Consider the following 16,598-nt stretch of genomic DNA (forward strand, 5'->3'; position numbering starts at 1 on the left):
TTTATTTAATCACTTCCGAATGATAACTCATGATCAGAGTTAGAGGACATATAAGTTGGGAAGGGTAAGGTTCAGGGATTAAACCTTAGAGGACTGTAACTTATTTTTCTAATGTAAAGAAAACACTTCTCCACTTATTTTAACTTATTTATTTTTTGATACATCGGAAAACATTTAAACTTATTTTAACTTATTTATGATGTGATAAAATAATTGATTTTGATTGGATGACTATGTAAAAATATTACATTGTTAGTATATCATTATTAATTTTTTTTATATGCATGTCTAGATTTGCCCCACAATATAAATTTTCTGGATCCGTCACTGGTTAGAGGTTCGATTCTAAACTCTTACAAATCGAGAATAATGGAACGGTAAATTAGTCATATCTGTGAAAATATTTTAATTAACACTAAAAAGAATATGAAAACATAAATTAACCATAAAGTCATCCACTCTATTAGTTGTTGTTCTACGGCAACATGACCGAAATTGAGACCAAAAGGTTCTATACTCCACAACCAGCAAATTCAAGTAGCTTGTATGAATTCATGACCTTGTCGATATTTAATTTAACTTTGAAAATACAATTTTATCTTTGTAGCTCCTATTTAAACTTTTATTCTTTTAATCTGTAGTTTGTATATGCAACATAAAAAGCATATTTTTATATATTCAATGATTAACGAAGATAAAATATAGCCTCACAACATGTAAAATAGCATTTCAGTTTTGTAATTGTTAATGAAATGAGAGGTTAAAATTGAATTAAGCGGAATGAGTTGAAATTTCCTTCATGTCCAAAGAATCCATCCATTTCCTTCAAGGTTCGATCAACAAAAACGTTTTCCATCTTTTTTTTCTCCTTAGATACTATTCCTTCTCATCTATGCGGCTATGCCCAAAACTAATAAGCTCATCCATTAGCCCAGAAGAAAAAAACATCTTGAGAAAGAACATAAATGAGAGAAAATTGAAAAAAGAAAAAAGATCATATAATAGATACTCTTTTTCAATTGGCTAATAGCATATTCAAAAACAATCATTTTTTTTTATTCTTTTGTTCTCTTTGTGTTCTTTTTCGTAGAAGGTAAAGAGAGGTTATTAATCTTCCATTAGGTCCTCATTCTTCTTCTTGTCTAGATTAATTTTCTTTTGAAAATCAATGATCTTTTGTCTCATTTATTTTGAAAAACTATATGAAGATGAATAAATCTAATTTTGAGCATTGAAATACATAGTTTAAATCACTTTGATCTATCTTTTCTATCTTTTGTATCCTTGGGCTTGTGGTACCCCTTGTACCCCTTAATAAATCTTTGCTTATCAAAAAAAAAAAAAACAAAAAACAAATATTTTTTTTTTCTTTTCCTTGCAACCGGTTTCCACGCCTCCACGGGGAAATGAGTCTCACGTGACTAATCTGACTTAGGATACGGTAGTAATGTTCATAACCACAAAAGTATTATTTTGGATCTCAGAGGGAATCGAACTCGGGCCCCGGGTCAGAAGCATAGACAAAATCTCTTGAAAAACTGTACATTCACCACTTGTGTCATCCATTGTGGTTAAAAAAAAAAACAAATATTATCATAATATGAAAACATTCCAAATACACTAAAATACTATCAATAATAAATTTAGAGGATTTTTGCATACACGTCCGAACCCCATCATCACATATTCCAATAAAATTTCAATGGAAAAACATTGTTTTTAAAGTCAAAACATGAAAGTAAGAGCATCTACATCCATCATACTCTCTCCGTTTTTCAGAAAATTTGTTGTTTTTATCCTTCTTTTAATATTCCAAAATGTTTGTTATTTTAGAAAATCAATGCATTTTTTGCTAATTTTTTTCACATATACCCTCATTTAATACATTTTCTCTCACTTATCACCTTTCATATTAACCAACCACAAATCTTCTCTATTAATTACAAACTCTCTATCTAACTATAATTTAATAGTTTCACATCATACTAGTAAAATTAAATAAGGACAATCTAGTCAAATTATATTATCAATAATTAATTTCTTAATCATTGTGCCACAGCCTTAAACTAGATACTTTCTGGAACGGAGAGAGTACTCACTAAAATATCAACACTTCATTTTTTACAATTATTCATAATGCCACATCATCTACATCACTTTACTAATTTTTTACTCCAACCCAACAACTCTTAAAAGTTTCAATAATGGATCCCACCATCAACATCACATTTGTATATTTTATTATTTATCTCCATTTTAATTAATTATAAGTGCTTGTAATAAATACAAGCTCACTTTTCAAGTCTAGTATAGAGTATCTATTCTCACATACTCATTTTTGTCATGTTGAAATTGAATATGTACTCCAATGGTAATAGATACTCATATAAGTATATATTTAACATTAGATACTATCATTGGAGATGCTCTAAAACATTAGTTTTGTTGGATGAAATTTTTTTACTTTTATACGCTTACACTAATTATCAGGTACAAAAATCACTTTGATATTCAGTAACAAATAGACAACAAAATATTTTTCACTAATTGCTAATTAGCTACTAATCTATTGAAGCAGTCATCCCAATTATGATGAATTATGTTAAAGAGTTTTGATTCATTCACACCACTTTTTTTTTTTTCTTTCATATCATTTTTAGTCATTCTTATATTTTATTTTTATTTTTTTCCAATCACATCATCTATCATATCCCATATTTTACACTTATTTCTTCATTTCTCTACTAGGTCAACGTGACATTGGAGTGTAAACACAAACATTTTTTTGTGTGCATAAATTGCACCATCTAGATATGGATTCATGACCTCTCTCACCCCAACCCACATGTCTCATAATTCTTCGTACTTGAGCTATCATTATACTTATGCTAACCATGCCTAGTAAAGTAGCTAACCTAGGTTTAGTATCTTAATATTCTACTTGCTTTATGACCTACTAATCCACTTCCCTTCCCATCCACTTTTGGTTTTTATATCATTTTATTTTTAGCTTTACATCAATTTCAAAGGTAAAGTTGTTCTTTCAGTTTTTCCAATTCCCAGCATCCATTTCATACCAAAAACCAAAACAAGTCAACAACAAATCACACTTGAAACTTGTCAGTGAAGCTTGATTCGTGTTATGCTTCTGGGTTTGCAAGGGAATGGTGGAAGAGTGAGAGATAGAGAAAGAGAGAAGAACGATGGTGCTGAGGAAAGTGGGCAAGTACGAAATTGGGAGAACCATTGGGGAAGGAACCTTCGCGAAGGTGAAGTTCGCTCAGAACACTGAAACTGGCGAGAGTGTCGCCATGAAGGTGCTTGATCGCAACACCATCATCAAGCACAACATGGTCGACCAGGTAGTGAAACATAAACCTTAAACATGAATCACTGTGTTGTGTTATGTATAATTGTAGTTGGTTTTTTTTTTTTTTTTTCTTTCTCAATTTGTTATGCAGATCAAAAGGGAGATTTCCATTATGAAGCTAGTTAGACATCCTTATGTTGTTCGTCTCTATGAGGTATGTGATGATTATAGTTAATTATCATTTTGATTGCAAGCACTTCATTCTGTTGTAATGTTTTATTTTCTTCAGGTTCTTGCGAGCCGAACGAAAATTTATATCATATTGGAGTTCATTACTGGTGGTGAATTGTTTGATAAAATTGTAAGTAGCTCAAGATGGACCTTTTTTGTTTATATGTAGCTTTGACCATTAACTGTTGTCAATTAGATTTTGGTGATGTTGATGGTGAATGGTATGATTGTGCAGATACGTCATGGGCGTCTTAGTGAAGCTGAGTCTAGAAGATATTTCCAGCAGTTGATTGATGGTGTAGATTATTGCCACAGTAAGGGAGTTTATCATAGAGATTTGAAGGTTTGCATTGGATGGATGGGATCTGGAAAATTGGTCACTTGTCCTTATCATGATTTCTTCTAATTTATTTTTTTTATTTTTTTATGCAGCCGGAAAATCTTTTACTTGATTCACTTGGAAATATAAAGATTTCCGATTTTGGATTGAGCGCATTGCCTGAACAGGTGAGATTGTTACCGGATAGCTTTTGTACATGACTTCAATTTTTTATGTAGATGAAGTGATACCAAAGGGCTTCTTACTTGTTGAGTATTTTGATAGGGAGTGAGTATCCTTCGGACAACTTGTGGGACTCCAAACTATGTAGCTCCTGAGGTAGATATAAGGGTGACTTCTTCTTGTTTAGTTAAGTTTGAGTTTATTTCAAATGCAGATGCTAACTACTCTTTTGCGGCCTTGTGTGTTTTGAATTCGACTTTGTGGCCTTAGGTACTCAGTCACAAGGGTTACAATGGTGCTGTTGCAGATGTTTGGTCCTGTGGGGTTATCCTCTATGTCCTATTGGTTGGATATCTTCCCTTTGATGAGCTCGATCTAACCTCCTTATACAGTAAGGCATGAATTTAAACATGTCAAATGCGTATTTTACTGTAGGATAGATTGGATTGCAGATCAAAATATTTGTATATGTGAAAATACATCAAATATTTCTTATTAGCAATTTAACATGATAATGAGTCGTAAAGTTATTTATGTGGTTGAAGAGTGATCAAAGCTGCGAATTGACCCTCAATTTTTTGGTAAGAGGACGGACTATAGTCTCTTCTCTCTTACATCTCTTAATATGTGCTGGCTGCAGTTCAGATCAGCCACAAGTTCTTGTAGTTAAAACTTTTAGTCTTTGCCCAAAGACTCAAGAAATACTTCACTAGCCATGCTTGCTAATCAATAATGTTTTTATCCACATCAAATTCAGATTGTTATTTATAATGATGAATTTTCTTTGGGTTTCCTTGTTTCTCTTGCAGATTGAGAAAGCAGAGTATTCATGCCCTCCTGGGTTTCCCGTGGGTGCAAAAACATTGATACATAAAATTTTGGACCCAAATCCTGAAACTGTAAGTATTGGCTTTTCGCAACAAGAGTTGTAGGGCACAGCCATTGACTGTCAATTTTAAATTTAATCTTGTGCGACCACAGAAACAGAAAATGAGTCAGCTCTTCAATATGGTTCATGTTCTGATACAAATGCACATATTTAAAATACCTAAGTTCTATTGTTTTATATTATTAAAATCGGATGGAATGAAATGGAACTTGAGGGTATGGGATCATACAAATGCACGTATTTGAAGTTCTTGATTTTTCATTCATTTCCCTTCCATTCCACTCACCATTAGATATTCAGACATAGTCTAAGAGAATGATATGTGGTTCCCATGCAACCACGCTTTACTGTGAACAGTACAGCTTTTTCCCTTTAAAAGTGAATGAAAATGGTAAAAAAAGTTGTATTAATATTGCAAGGACCTAATATTCAGTTGTGGAATGTTATGTTTTGATTATTTTTCTCCATTAATTTTAGTTTATTTCAGTGTTAAGACATGCATAATGTTCATTGTAATGATTGATCTCAAATTGTTGATATGCAATGCTAATCTTTATCAAGAGTTGAGATTAATTTATTGATACAGTAAAACGGATGACATGCTGTTAAAATTTTTATTTCATACAAAAGTGGTTAGACAATTTAGTCCATAACATGTCCCCTCATAGAAGACTACTTTGGGCTTGAAGTATAGACTATGCATAACCCACTTTACTTTGTGCTGAATTTAATTTAATTATGAAGAGTGGGATTGGCAAATGCCAACTTCCTTAAATGCTGAAAGTTTTATTGAAGGCTCATGAATGATTTTAAATTTCTGACAAGATTAATATGCAATGCTCTGAATAAAATAACATAGGACTTCTTTTATGTGGAAAGGCTATGCCCGAGTTATTTATAAAATGTTGATGTTTCTGATTACACTTATTTTATTGGCCTGGAACTTATTTATCTCTTAACGTGGTGTTTCGCCCAATAGTTCATGATCATTTTTTCAGTACTTACTGACACCACACGTGTGAATGAACAAGGTCTATTCATGTATGAAGTTTAGGATTTCTTCCATTATCTGTACTGAACATTGTTTTTCTTTACGTGTCATGCCAATGTGTAATATTCTAATATTGGCTTTCTAATGCATTTAATCTTATTACTAATATTGGTGCACTTGTCCATTTGCAGCGTATAACCATTGAACAAATACGAAATGATGAATGGTTTCAGAGAGGCTATGTTCCTGTCAGTCTTCTCGAGTATGAGGATGTAAATCTGGATGATGTAAATGCTGTTTTTGATGATGCCGAGGTCAGTTTAGTCTATACATAAACACACAAGCTTTATTCTATTTTGAACTATCTTATTCCAGCTTATAATAAGATTATCTTAGTAGGATGTTTGGATATGCTGAGTCTATAGACCATTAGTGTAAAGTAAATATTTGAGTTGCTGTTGTGGATTATTTGAAATTGATATTTTCTTTATATCGGGAACCTAAGTCAGAGGAGCACTTTTCCCTAGAGGTATCAGTACCTCGCCAACAGGAGCACTCTTGGTTCTTGTCCTTTATTAGAATTAGAATCATATGTAATGAGTGCTTTGTCTAGCCTCTCTGCAATTCTATTTCATTAAGAGGCATATCAAAGAATTGTAAACAATAATTAGTAAAACATATTTCGAGTTATCTTATTCCTGGAAAACCATTCCATTGCTGGCAAAGCATCATCAAACTTCTAGCATAATGAAGAAACATCAATAAGAAGAAATGGGATAGTAAAGTTAAGGAAACTGACTGTTTTGTAAGTTGCAAAAAGTACCACTTTTGTCACTTTCACATTTCTCTCCCTTCATTTCAATTAAGGAGGCAAGCTTTTCTCCCCATAATAATTATCTTCCTATTTTTGCTGACATGCTGATTATTTTGTCACTGCAGGAACAGAGGGCTAATCAACAGTGTGATCATGAGGACATGGGTCCTTTAATGCTAAATGCATTTGACTTGATAATTCTATCTCAAGGCTTAAACCTTGCAGCAATCTTTGACCGTGGACAGGTATTATTCATGTTATCGTGTTCGGTGAGAGGCTCAATGATCAAGTAACAGCCCACATAATATCCCAACTCCCGAAGGAACTTTTCCAAAACTATTGATGTACTCCTTAACATGTTACAAGCATGCTGTGAAGTTAAACATATTCTTGGACCTCCGAATTCGGATCATGATCCTCTCATTTTGAAATTTTGTGTCTATCTCTCTCTTCATAAACATTTAAGGGTACCGCCTATACCTATTTAATACATAAATATGAAGAGAGAGATAGACACAATTTTAACATGAGAATACATGAGAGAAACTTCATATGAGAGGATCCTAATCCCCAATATTCTGTCATTTAAAGGTATCCATATTTAGGGGTATGATATCACATTTATGTCAAATATACTTACAGGACTCTATGAAGTACCAAACCCGCTTTATCACTCAAAAGCCAGCAAAGGTGGTTTTGTCTAGTATGGAAGTTGTGGCACAATCAATGGGATTTAAGACGCATATTCGCAACTACAAGGTGGATAGCCTGTAATATGCATACCTATTGATATATCACTTTGCACCTCCCCCTTATTTGTTATTTTCATTGCTTTCTTTTACTGCTCTCATTTCTTTTGCACCATTATTTTGGCCAGTTAGGTACTCACTCAGTTTTCAACTATAGCATCTGATGTTATTAATCATCTGAACTGGTTTTTAATGATTTTTCAGATGAGGGTAGAGGGTCTTTCAGCGAAAAAAACTTCTCATTTCTCGGTTATGCTTGAAGTTAGTTTCTATCCCTTTACCAAATTTTTCGCAGCCCCTTAAAATTTTGGCTAACAAAATGATTCTCTTTTTTTACTACTCGAAGATTTTTGAAGTGGCTCCCACATTTTACATGGTGGACATTCAGAAAGCAGCTGGAGATGCAGGTGAATACCTCAAGGTAAGTCTTTGAAAACCTCGCTTCTGCTGTTTCATTTGCTTGATTTAAGTTCACGACGAAAGATAAACTCCTTAATGTTGCAGTTTTACAAGAACTTTTGTGGCAATCTGGAGGATATAATCTGGAAACCGCCTCATGAATCAACCAAATCAAAGGTCTCCAAGACTAGAAGCAAAAGGCGCTCAAGATAGCTTCTGCTTCTTAGCATATTGAAAGAGTAAAAAAGGAAACAAAAATACACACTTAAGGAACATTGCCCTGGCCCCAACCTTCATCGTACCTTCAAACCCGCCCAAGTCCAAATTCAAAAGAGGGTAAAGTGAGTATATGTTTATACATATATATCATCTTGTATGTTTGTTGTATGTAATTCTATAGCTTTGGTTTGTCAATTCTTCCACTAAAATTTATCCTGCATCTCTTAGTGTGTGTTTGAATGTTAGTTGAGTGCAATGAGAATTGACTTTCATCCCAATCAATAGGAAGACTTCCATTCACTTTTTCTAAGTGAGTGCTAAAATTTGTTTGTATTAGTGCTAACGATCGATGATGAACATCACTTCGATTTAATGTTTTTTTTAACTAAACATAATTCATTGAAAGACTTAAGTTGGCATAGAAGCCATTACATCATGATGAAGAAAATTCAGCAAACCCAGAGGACCTTCTTCCAACCAAACAACATCCGATAGAGAATAAGCATTCCGAGCCATATAAGATAAGTTAACATAATAAAAAAGATGCATAAAGGAAAAACAATCATCTAAAATGGAAAATAAAGAAAAACAATCGGCTCTGATACCACTTGTAGGGGATTCAAGCACCTCGATTGCACGAAGTAGTAGAGCGAGAAATCACAGATAAAGCACACAACATCTTTGGTCACGCAGTTCGGCCAAATGCTCCTTAGTATTACTTGTGGCATGAAGCATGTGGTACCAAGTACAACTTTTAGGGTTACATTGTTATCCTATTTATAGTGGATTCTATTGATCTCTATTTTACAATAAAATCCTAATAAATCCTATAACAATCCCTTAAAACCTTTTACAATCTACATTAAATCAAATCCTAATAAACTAAAGATTTTAGCCCAAAATATAATGAGTCAAATCTCAACAGACCCCTTCTCCTCGTCCAAGCTTGATGATATGGTTGTAAATTATCAGTTTCAAATTACACTCTCCTGAACCCAAGTTGAGTAGCTAGTTCCATTGCCCACCTCAAGCACGAAGCCTCCCTAATTGTTGTTGTCAAAGCCATAACTGGGTATCGAAATGTGGTTTTTTTTAGTACATCGGAAAGATAAATTGTACCCTCCAAGAATTGATCCTTTGACCATCCCCTCCCTAACTCATATGTCTTTCAGCTCTTACCACTTGATCTATCCTTCGAGGACGGAGGGTTTGTTTCAAAGTCAATGGATTATATTATAAGTTATAATCCATAATTTTGATACAGTTGGTATTGTTTTGTTTATTTTATAGTGGAGGAGGGATCCATCATCCATTGACGTCAGGAAAACATGTTCCAAATGTTGACCCTTGTTTTTATTCTAAACTAGCGCTGAGATTAATACTTTAAATAATTTATTTTACACCTTTATAAATAAAGACGGTTTAACATACGTGAACAGTTAAAAAAAATACAGGTTAGTACAGGATAAAGTCAAGATGATGTTTTAGCCTTATGAGATTACCTCTGTCATCCAGGTGATGTTTTAGCCTCTATGTTTTCTTCTTGATTTGAATGAAACCAAGTTTCAGTAAAAAAGGATATAGTCAACCATGAATTTGTAACCCTAAAACAAAGTCAACCATAAATTAACCTCGCACGAAATATAATGGTGGCAACTTGCAACATATCTCCCGTGAAATCAATATATAGAAACAGCAGTATCAGTACGATTTTAATTTTTAGGTCAAACATAACTTTATAGTACATTATTTAACTAGATATCATACCCGTGCGATGCACGAGCTTACTTAAAATATTGTTTAACATTATATAAAAATTATTATAGTTAAATAATTAAAATTAAAATATTTTTCACTATAAATATAAAAAATTTATGCCAAGACATTTCAATAAATATTATTATAGTTCATTTTGTATAAATAATTAATATTACTCAAATTTAATTATTAGCATAAAATAGTTTTAACAATTAAATTTTTTATTTATTTAATAATATGAAAAATTATTAAGTTAATTTGAAATATTTAAATTACTAAAAAAATGTTGTAGTAAGTGTTTAATGTCTTGAAATAAGTTTTAATATCATTTTTTATATTTTTTTACCTGGAAAAGCCATTTGGTATGATAAATCAAGACCAAGAAGAATAAATTAATTTTAAATTTTTGAATTATAATAAGTGATAACTTAAATAAAATTTTTACAAAAAAAAAACCCAACATATTATCTTGTAAATTTAATTTTTTTTCAACTTATTAGGTTTGAGAGTATTTTCTCACAGCCGATAGTCATGAGACTAATTCCTTGAGGCTCTACGATCACGTTAAGTGGATAGACCAGGCCTCTCACATCAAACATTTATTCAACTTTGATCATTATTATTTTCTCTATTATGCTTCCTTGAGTAATTTTATTAATATATCATAGATAAAAAAACATATTTTTTTTCAATAATGCACATATATGTTATAGTTAATATTAAATACCTTGTAGCAGCATTTTTCAATTTCAAAATAATTTTAATTTTTAATATTTGTTAAAATGCAAAACTTAAATAATTTTAAATAAATATTTAATACTTGTCAAATGAAAATAAATATTTATTATTTTATAGTTTAATGTATTTAATGTAAAACTCAAGTCTCCTTCACTTTTTTTTTGTACATCGGAAAGATAAATTGCACTCGTCAGAAATCGATTCTTGGACCTTCCCCTATCCAACTTATATGTCCCTAATTCTTACAACTTGAGCTATCCTACGGGGACCAAGTCTCCTTTACATATAAACTCAAATGCACATATTTGTTTTAAATTGTATTTTTTTATTGTAAGATCTTTATAAATTATAATTTTTTTATAAATATAAGAAATATATTAAATAGAAGAAGAGTCACTATTTCTTTCACTATTGTCTTATAATTTTCTTTTTTAATTAGTTAATGGCTTTAAACATTGCAATTTTATTAAGTTTTTAGAGTTGTGGTATGCAACACAATTTCATATTATAATCTCATTATTTTCTAATAACTGATACTTAAATTTTTAAATAATTAAATTTGAATATATAAAAATAAAAAACATAGTCAGAAATTTTGAATTTTTAAAAAGCGCACAACCTACAATCCCACTTGCATGCAGACGCAATATTATCATCATTAATATTTTGGTTAATTCATAATGGTCTATCTCCATCCCTTTGTAATTTAGAAGGCAAATAACACCACCTTGAAACACTGCACCTTGAAACTCTAAAACCCTAAAATGTTTAAAGTTTAAACACTTAACCCTGAAACCCTGAATTCTGAAACCCTGAAACTCTAAAATCCTGAAACGTTGAAACCCTGAAACTCTGAATTCTAGAACTCTGAAACTCTGAAACCTTGAAACTTTGAAACCTGAAACACTGAAACTTTGAAACCTTGAATTCTGAAACCTTGAAACGTTGAAACCCAGAAACTCTGAAACCCCCAAACATTGAAACCCTGAAAACCCCTATTCAGAATGAGGTGCATGGCGTGATGGTTTAAAACTTTGAAACCCTGAATTCTGAAACTCTGAAACGTTGAAACCCAGAAACTCTGAAACCCCCAAACCTTGAAACCCCGAAAACCCTATTCATAATGAGGTGCATGGCATGATGAATTAAAATTCATTGAAGCAAATTACGCCCAACATGCTACTAAACTTAACTATATCAAGAGACATAAAGCTCATATCATTATCTCAACCCTATCACTAGCAAGTAGGTAGTGCTAAATACATGAACCAAAATGCCAGATCCACGAAATCAAGGGCAAAACAATCCAACAACATTATTTTGCATTTTTCAGATTAACAGTGATGTTTTAAAACAATAAAAAAAATATTAGAGTAGACAAATCATTCATTTTAACTTGAAACCCTGAAACTCTAAAACCCTGAATTCTGAAACCATGAAACCCTAAAACCTTAAAAATCCCTGTTTAGAATGAGGTGTATGGTATGGTGAATTAAAATTCATTGAAGCAAAATACTTCCAACATACTACTAAACTTAACTATATCAAGAGACATAAAGCCAATGTGATTATCTCAACCCTATTACTAGCAAGTAGGTAGTGCTAAATACATGAACCGAAGCGCGAGATCCACGAAATCAAGGGCGAAACAATCCAACAACATTATTTTGCATTTTTCATATTAACAGTGATGTTTTAAAATAATAAAACAAAATATTAGAGGAGATAAACCATTCATTTTTACTTGAACCTTGAAACTCTGAAACCTTGAAACTATGAAACCTTGAAACCCTACTAAACATGTATGTAATAAAAACATTTAAAATAATTAAATCAAATCCTACTAAAAACATTTTGTATACTACATTCGTTGTTGTTGAACATGCCTTTCCTTCATCATCAAGTGCAAGAATCTTCAACCCTTGTTTGCTTGTAAATCTTGAAAGCGCCACATACAATTGAATATGAGTAAATACTTGTCTTGGTAGGTATTCACAACGTTATTGTCAATGGAAGATTCTAGTATTGCGGTCCCTAATAGCGAAGTATATATCGATCGCTAAATAATCCGTCGCTAATACGGTCGCTACTTTGCCTTGTTATTTTTATTCTACTTTTTAGCGACGGAAATTTCGGTCGCTAATAATTCCGTCGCTAAATCAATCGCTAATAAGTCGAACTTGGAGTATGACAATAATATCATGGATTCTGTCGCAAAATTGGTCGCTATTTGTGACTGAAATATTTCGGTCGCTAAATCCGTTGCTAAACAACTAATTTCTGGTAGTGTGAGTGGCTCACAGAATGAAGGGGTAGAATTAGAATGCAAGGGGAACTTGAAGCACAAGAGAAAAAGAATTAGAAAAGAGCTTGAAAAACAGGATATTCTAAGGCAAAAGGCTTGGGCCAGTCTCTATTTCCCCCCTTTGATGTTTATCTATATTCTTTAGCTTAAATTCTTCTATACATCAAGAGAGTAGAGCAAATGAAGAAAGAGATGGAGAGGCAGAAGGAAGAGGAAATGTTATTGCGAGAACTTGAGCGGCGGGAGAAAAATTTAATGAAGGAATCAATCAGAGTATGTAAGATTGTTCTACCAATTTACTCCAATCTGTCATGTAAAAATAAGTGATGCTTATGCTATTCGTTACTTGTTCTTGTAGGTTGAGAAACTGAGACGGAAGGAAGAGCTATATATGCAGGGTTAAAGAGGCAGCTAGGATCAAAGTTGCGGACGAGAGAGCTATTGCCTGTAAAATGGCCAAAGAATCAATTGAACTTATTGAAGATGAACGCCTGGAACTCATGGAGTTAGCTGCGTCAGAGCTAATCCCTAAATGGAAGGAATGAATTAAAACAAAATATAATAAGCACCATCCTATAAATAATTTCTTGGCCCAAATAGATGACTTTTCATTTTCAATTAGATTGCATATCCAGTTTCAATAACAGGGATGAAGTTCACAAGAAAAAAGTCATTCAACTTTCCGTCCCAAAATGCCATAATCCATATCCATAATCTATCCTTTTTCTCACTCACGTATTTCATAAATTCACTTCTTAAAAGTTTGTAACAAACGAAACATTCGAGTATTGGTTAGCATATTCCATAATCTAGTTGCTCGGCCTGGTTTGGAAGTTGGAACTGTCATGAGATCCTTGGCCTGAACATTTAAGAAAACTGAGGTAAGAAAATCTGACAATAAATAACAACAAAATAATACACTATGATCTTTTTGCAAAATATGAGAAAATGGTCAAATTTGAATTTACTGCTGTCATTGGTTTCAAATCTTGCATTCTAAGAAGTTCAACTTTCGGAAGCTATATTCACTTCTAGTTTCATAATTGAATTTTTTTTGTTCTAAAAGTTCATATCCGGAAGTATATTTGTTATAGTTCTTGAACTTCTAGAACACAAAAGAATTTCACTTCCACAAGTGAAAATAGCTTCCAAAATTGAATTTTCAGAGGTGCAAAACTTCACTGCAGTGGCTGTAGGAACCAACAATTGCAATGAATTTAAATTAAAATGATCATGTTCTTGTCATAATTGGTAAATGGGAGGAGCAGAATAATGCAATTTGTGCCAAAATTACTTCTAAATTCCACTATATCCATATTGAAATGTACAAATGCACCACTGCAATTGTATAACAGAATTAAATATTCACCGTACCACTGGTTGCTTCCAGTACTTCTTTATTCCTTTTAGGTGTCCCCTTCCAACAACAGCAACAACAGATCTGCTCTTACTTGCATGCTTTAATAACAAGGAGGACATGTACCTACATTAACACAATATAAGTCAAGTCATGCATTATATGTAGACACGAACTGTATTGTAGACAAATTTTAGACAAAGAGGAGGCTAGTAGGAACTACGTAGCCACAATCATAGATAAATGATAATATATCAGTGTTTTTGGAGAACTCTTTTCATTCCTCATGATGCTAGGGGCTTATATATATCTATATATTTGTATTAAATTGTTCTTACAATTCTAATTCGGGTGTAGACTAGTGCGACTCCTCTCTTTTATATCGAACTTTCAACTTAGAGGTTCAAATAGCCACATACTTTTAATTGTCACTGGCCCCAGCATCCATTCGGTTAGGGACTAGGATATATAACTTATTGATAAAACCCTATAATGAAACTATTTCATTTAAATTACCAGAATTCTAGTACATTAGTCAATCCTAGCTAAGAAGAATCTCATCAGTAAGGTCAACAATTCAATGCTATCAATTGGATGACATCATACCCTTTAACTGAAACATTCTCTAAAGAACAAATTAATACAAGAAATGAAAGTGCAAGTTTAATTAAAAAAACTTACTGATCTCGTTCATGCACCCGTCTCCATTACAGTTGGGAACTCCTCACAGTATATATTAACCTGATGATTTAGCAAGTCACCGTCTTTCAGCTAAAAAAAGCAAACACAAGTTAGGATATAGACAAGAACTTAGCTTAAACGATTAATTCACACTTACCACTAATGCATAAAGCTTATGAACCAATTTAATGATAATTATTGTCACTAGTCACTATCATTCAATTTAAAGAAGCAAAACCAAGTTAGGATATAGACAAAAACTTACTAACTCAGACGATTAATTCACACTTATTACTAGTGCATGGAGATTACGAATTACCAACACTTATCACTTGTGTATGAAGGTTGTGAAGTTTACCTTTTTAATGATTTTACGAAGATCACCATAGTTGTTTCTGAGCACTTGAAGGGGTGGGAAAAGATCGATGATAAATATTATTGCAAAAATAGAAACATGCCTTGGCCATTCTCCAGGAGTAAAGTGCTCTCAACGGTGTACCTTGTTTCTTCAATTTTCCAATCAAACTATTTTCAGTGGGTACCTAGAAGAAGCAGAAGTTAAATAACATGCGAACAGAATAGATAACTCAATAAGAATCAAAGTAATGATGAAATTAATAAACTACTTTATGCTAAGGTTGAATGTATATATATAACATTAAACAACAAAAATAAGTAGCCAATACAAAGTCAAAAATAACTACTCATACGTTGCAAGCTATAAGTCTTCATACTATCGAGGTAAATCAGCCAATGTATTACCAAAATTAAAGAGTGAATTACTAAATTTGTTTCAGAAAGATCATGTGTCGTCGAAGTCCTTGATTGTGTCAAATGTCGGCCTAGTTAGTCCTACACGTGATCTAGCTATAGAGACTTACTTGACTGGTGAATAGCAATTTACACATTCAAAAATTAACTTGGCCGCCAATTACACTGTTAGGAACGAATTTGGCCAAAGGAACAATAGCTGCCACTTAGCTCGATAAAAAGTAGCTATTATCAACGGTCACCACAACCAAAGCAATTCTCCTTCAAGCATTTTATCAAACACATTAAAGGGAAGGGCGGGGGGAGAAGGGAGAGGGGTGGATGGGAATAGCGGGGGAGAAAGTGAAACCGGATGTATGGACCATGGACTGGGCGGGACATAAGGAAGATTATGTCCCGCCCAAAATGAACAATAAACCAATGACGATAGCCAAGGCGGGAAAGGCAACATGACGAGCTTCATTACCCTCCCTTAGGTGATGGACCCACAAAGCCAGCTGGAAGATTCCTTTGGATTTGTCTTATATGTACGGGGATTTGGGCCCTAATTGTCAGGCCCAAATATAGGAAAGATCCATATCATGACCACCCCCTCTATAAAAGGGGAGGTCATCCACTTGTACGAAACCAACTTTTTCAGCATTAATGAGAATATTCCTTTTATGGTAGTTTTGCTATTTTAGTGCTCTGCTAGGGTTTACTTTTTGTCTTTCTCTTACGTAAGCTTGCCCTAGTACAGAACATTGGCGCCGTCTGTGGGGATATGAAGGGACAATTGTTCCCATACGAAAGAAAATTAATGAAAAGATCATTTCAACAGAATCTATGTTTTTTGAATTTTTATTACGAGTTCATGCAATACAAATCGTATCAAGGTATGCAAT

The 16,598-nt window shown here is 32.9% G+C and overlaps 1 protein-coding gene across 1 annotated transcript; it reads left to right on the plus strand.

The window, feature by feature from the left end:
* The first annotated feature begins 2,998 nt into the window (after positions 1-2,998).
* LOC130727689 (CBL-interacting serine/threonine-protein kinase 8-like) lies at positions 2,999-8,427 on the plus strand. Its single transcript, XM_057578892.1, has 14 exons — positions 2,999-3,362; positions 3,462-3,524; positions 3,600-3,671; positions 3,777-3,884; positions 3,974-4,048; positions 4,146-4,199; positions 4,314-4,439; positions 4,853-4,942; positions 6,115-6,237; positions 6,863-6,982; positions 7,380-7,496; positions 7,691-7,747; positions 7,833-7,907; positions 7,991-8,427. The coding sequence occupies exons 1-14, from the start codon at positions 3,204-3,206 to the stop codon at positions 8,096-8,098; spliced, it is 1,347 nt and encodes a 448-aa protein (XP_057434875.1). The 5' UTR covers positions 2,999-3,203; the 3' UTR covers positions 8,099-8,427.
* The last annotated feature ends 8,171 nt before the right edge of the window (positions 8,428-16,598 follow it).

The sequence above is a fragment of the Lotus japonicus genome, chromosome 1 (assembly GCF_012489685.1).
Source record: "Lotus japonicus ecotype B-129 chromosome 1, LjGifu_v1.2".
Lineage (NCBI taxonomy): Eukaryota > Viridiplantae > Streptophyta > Magnoliopsida > Fabales > Fabaceae > Lotus > Lotus japonicus.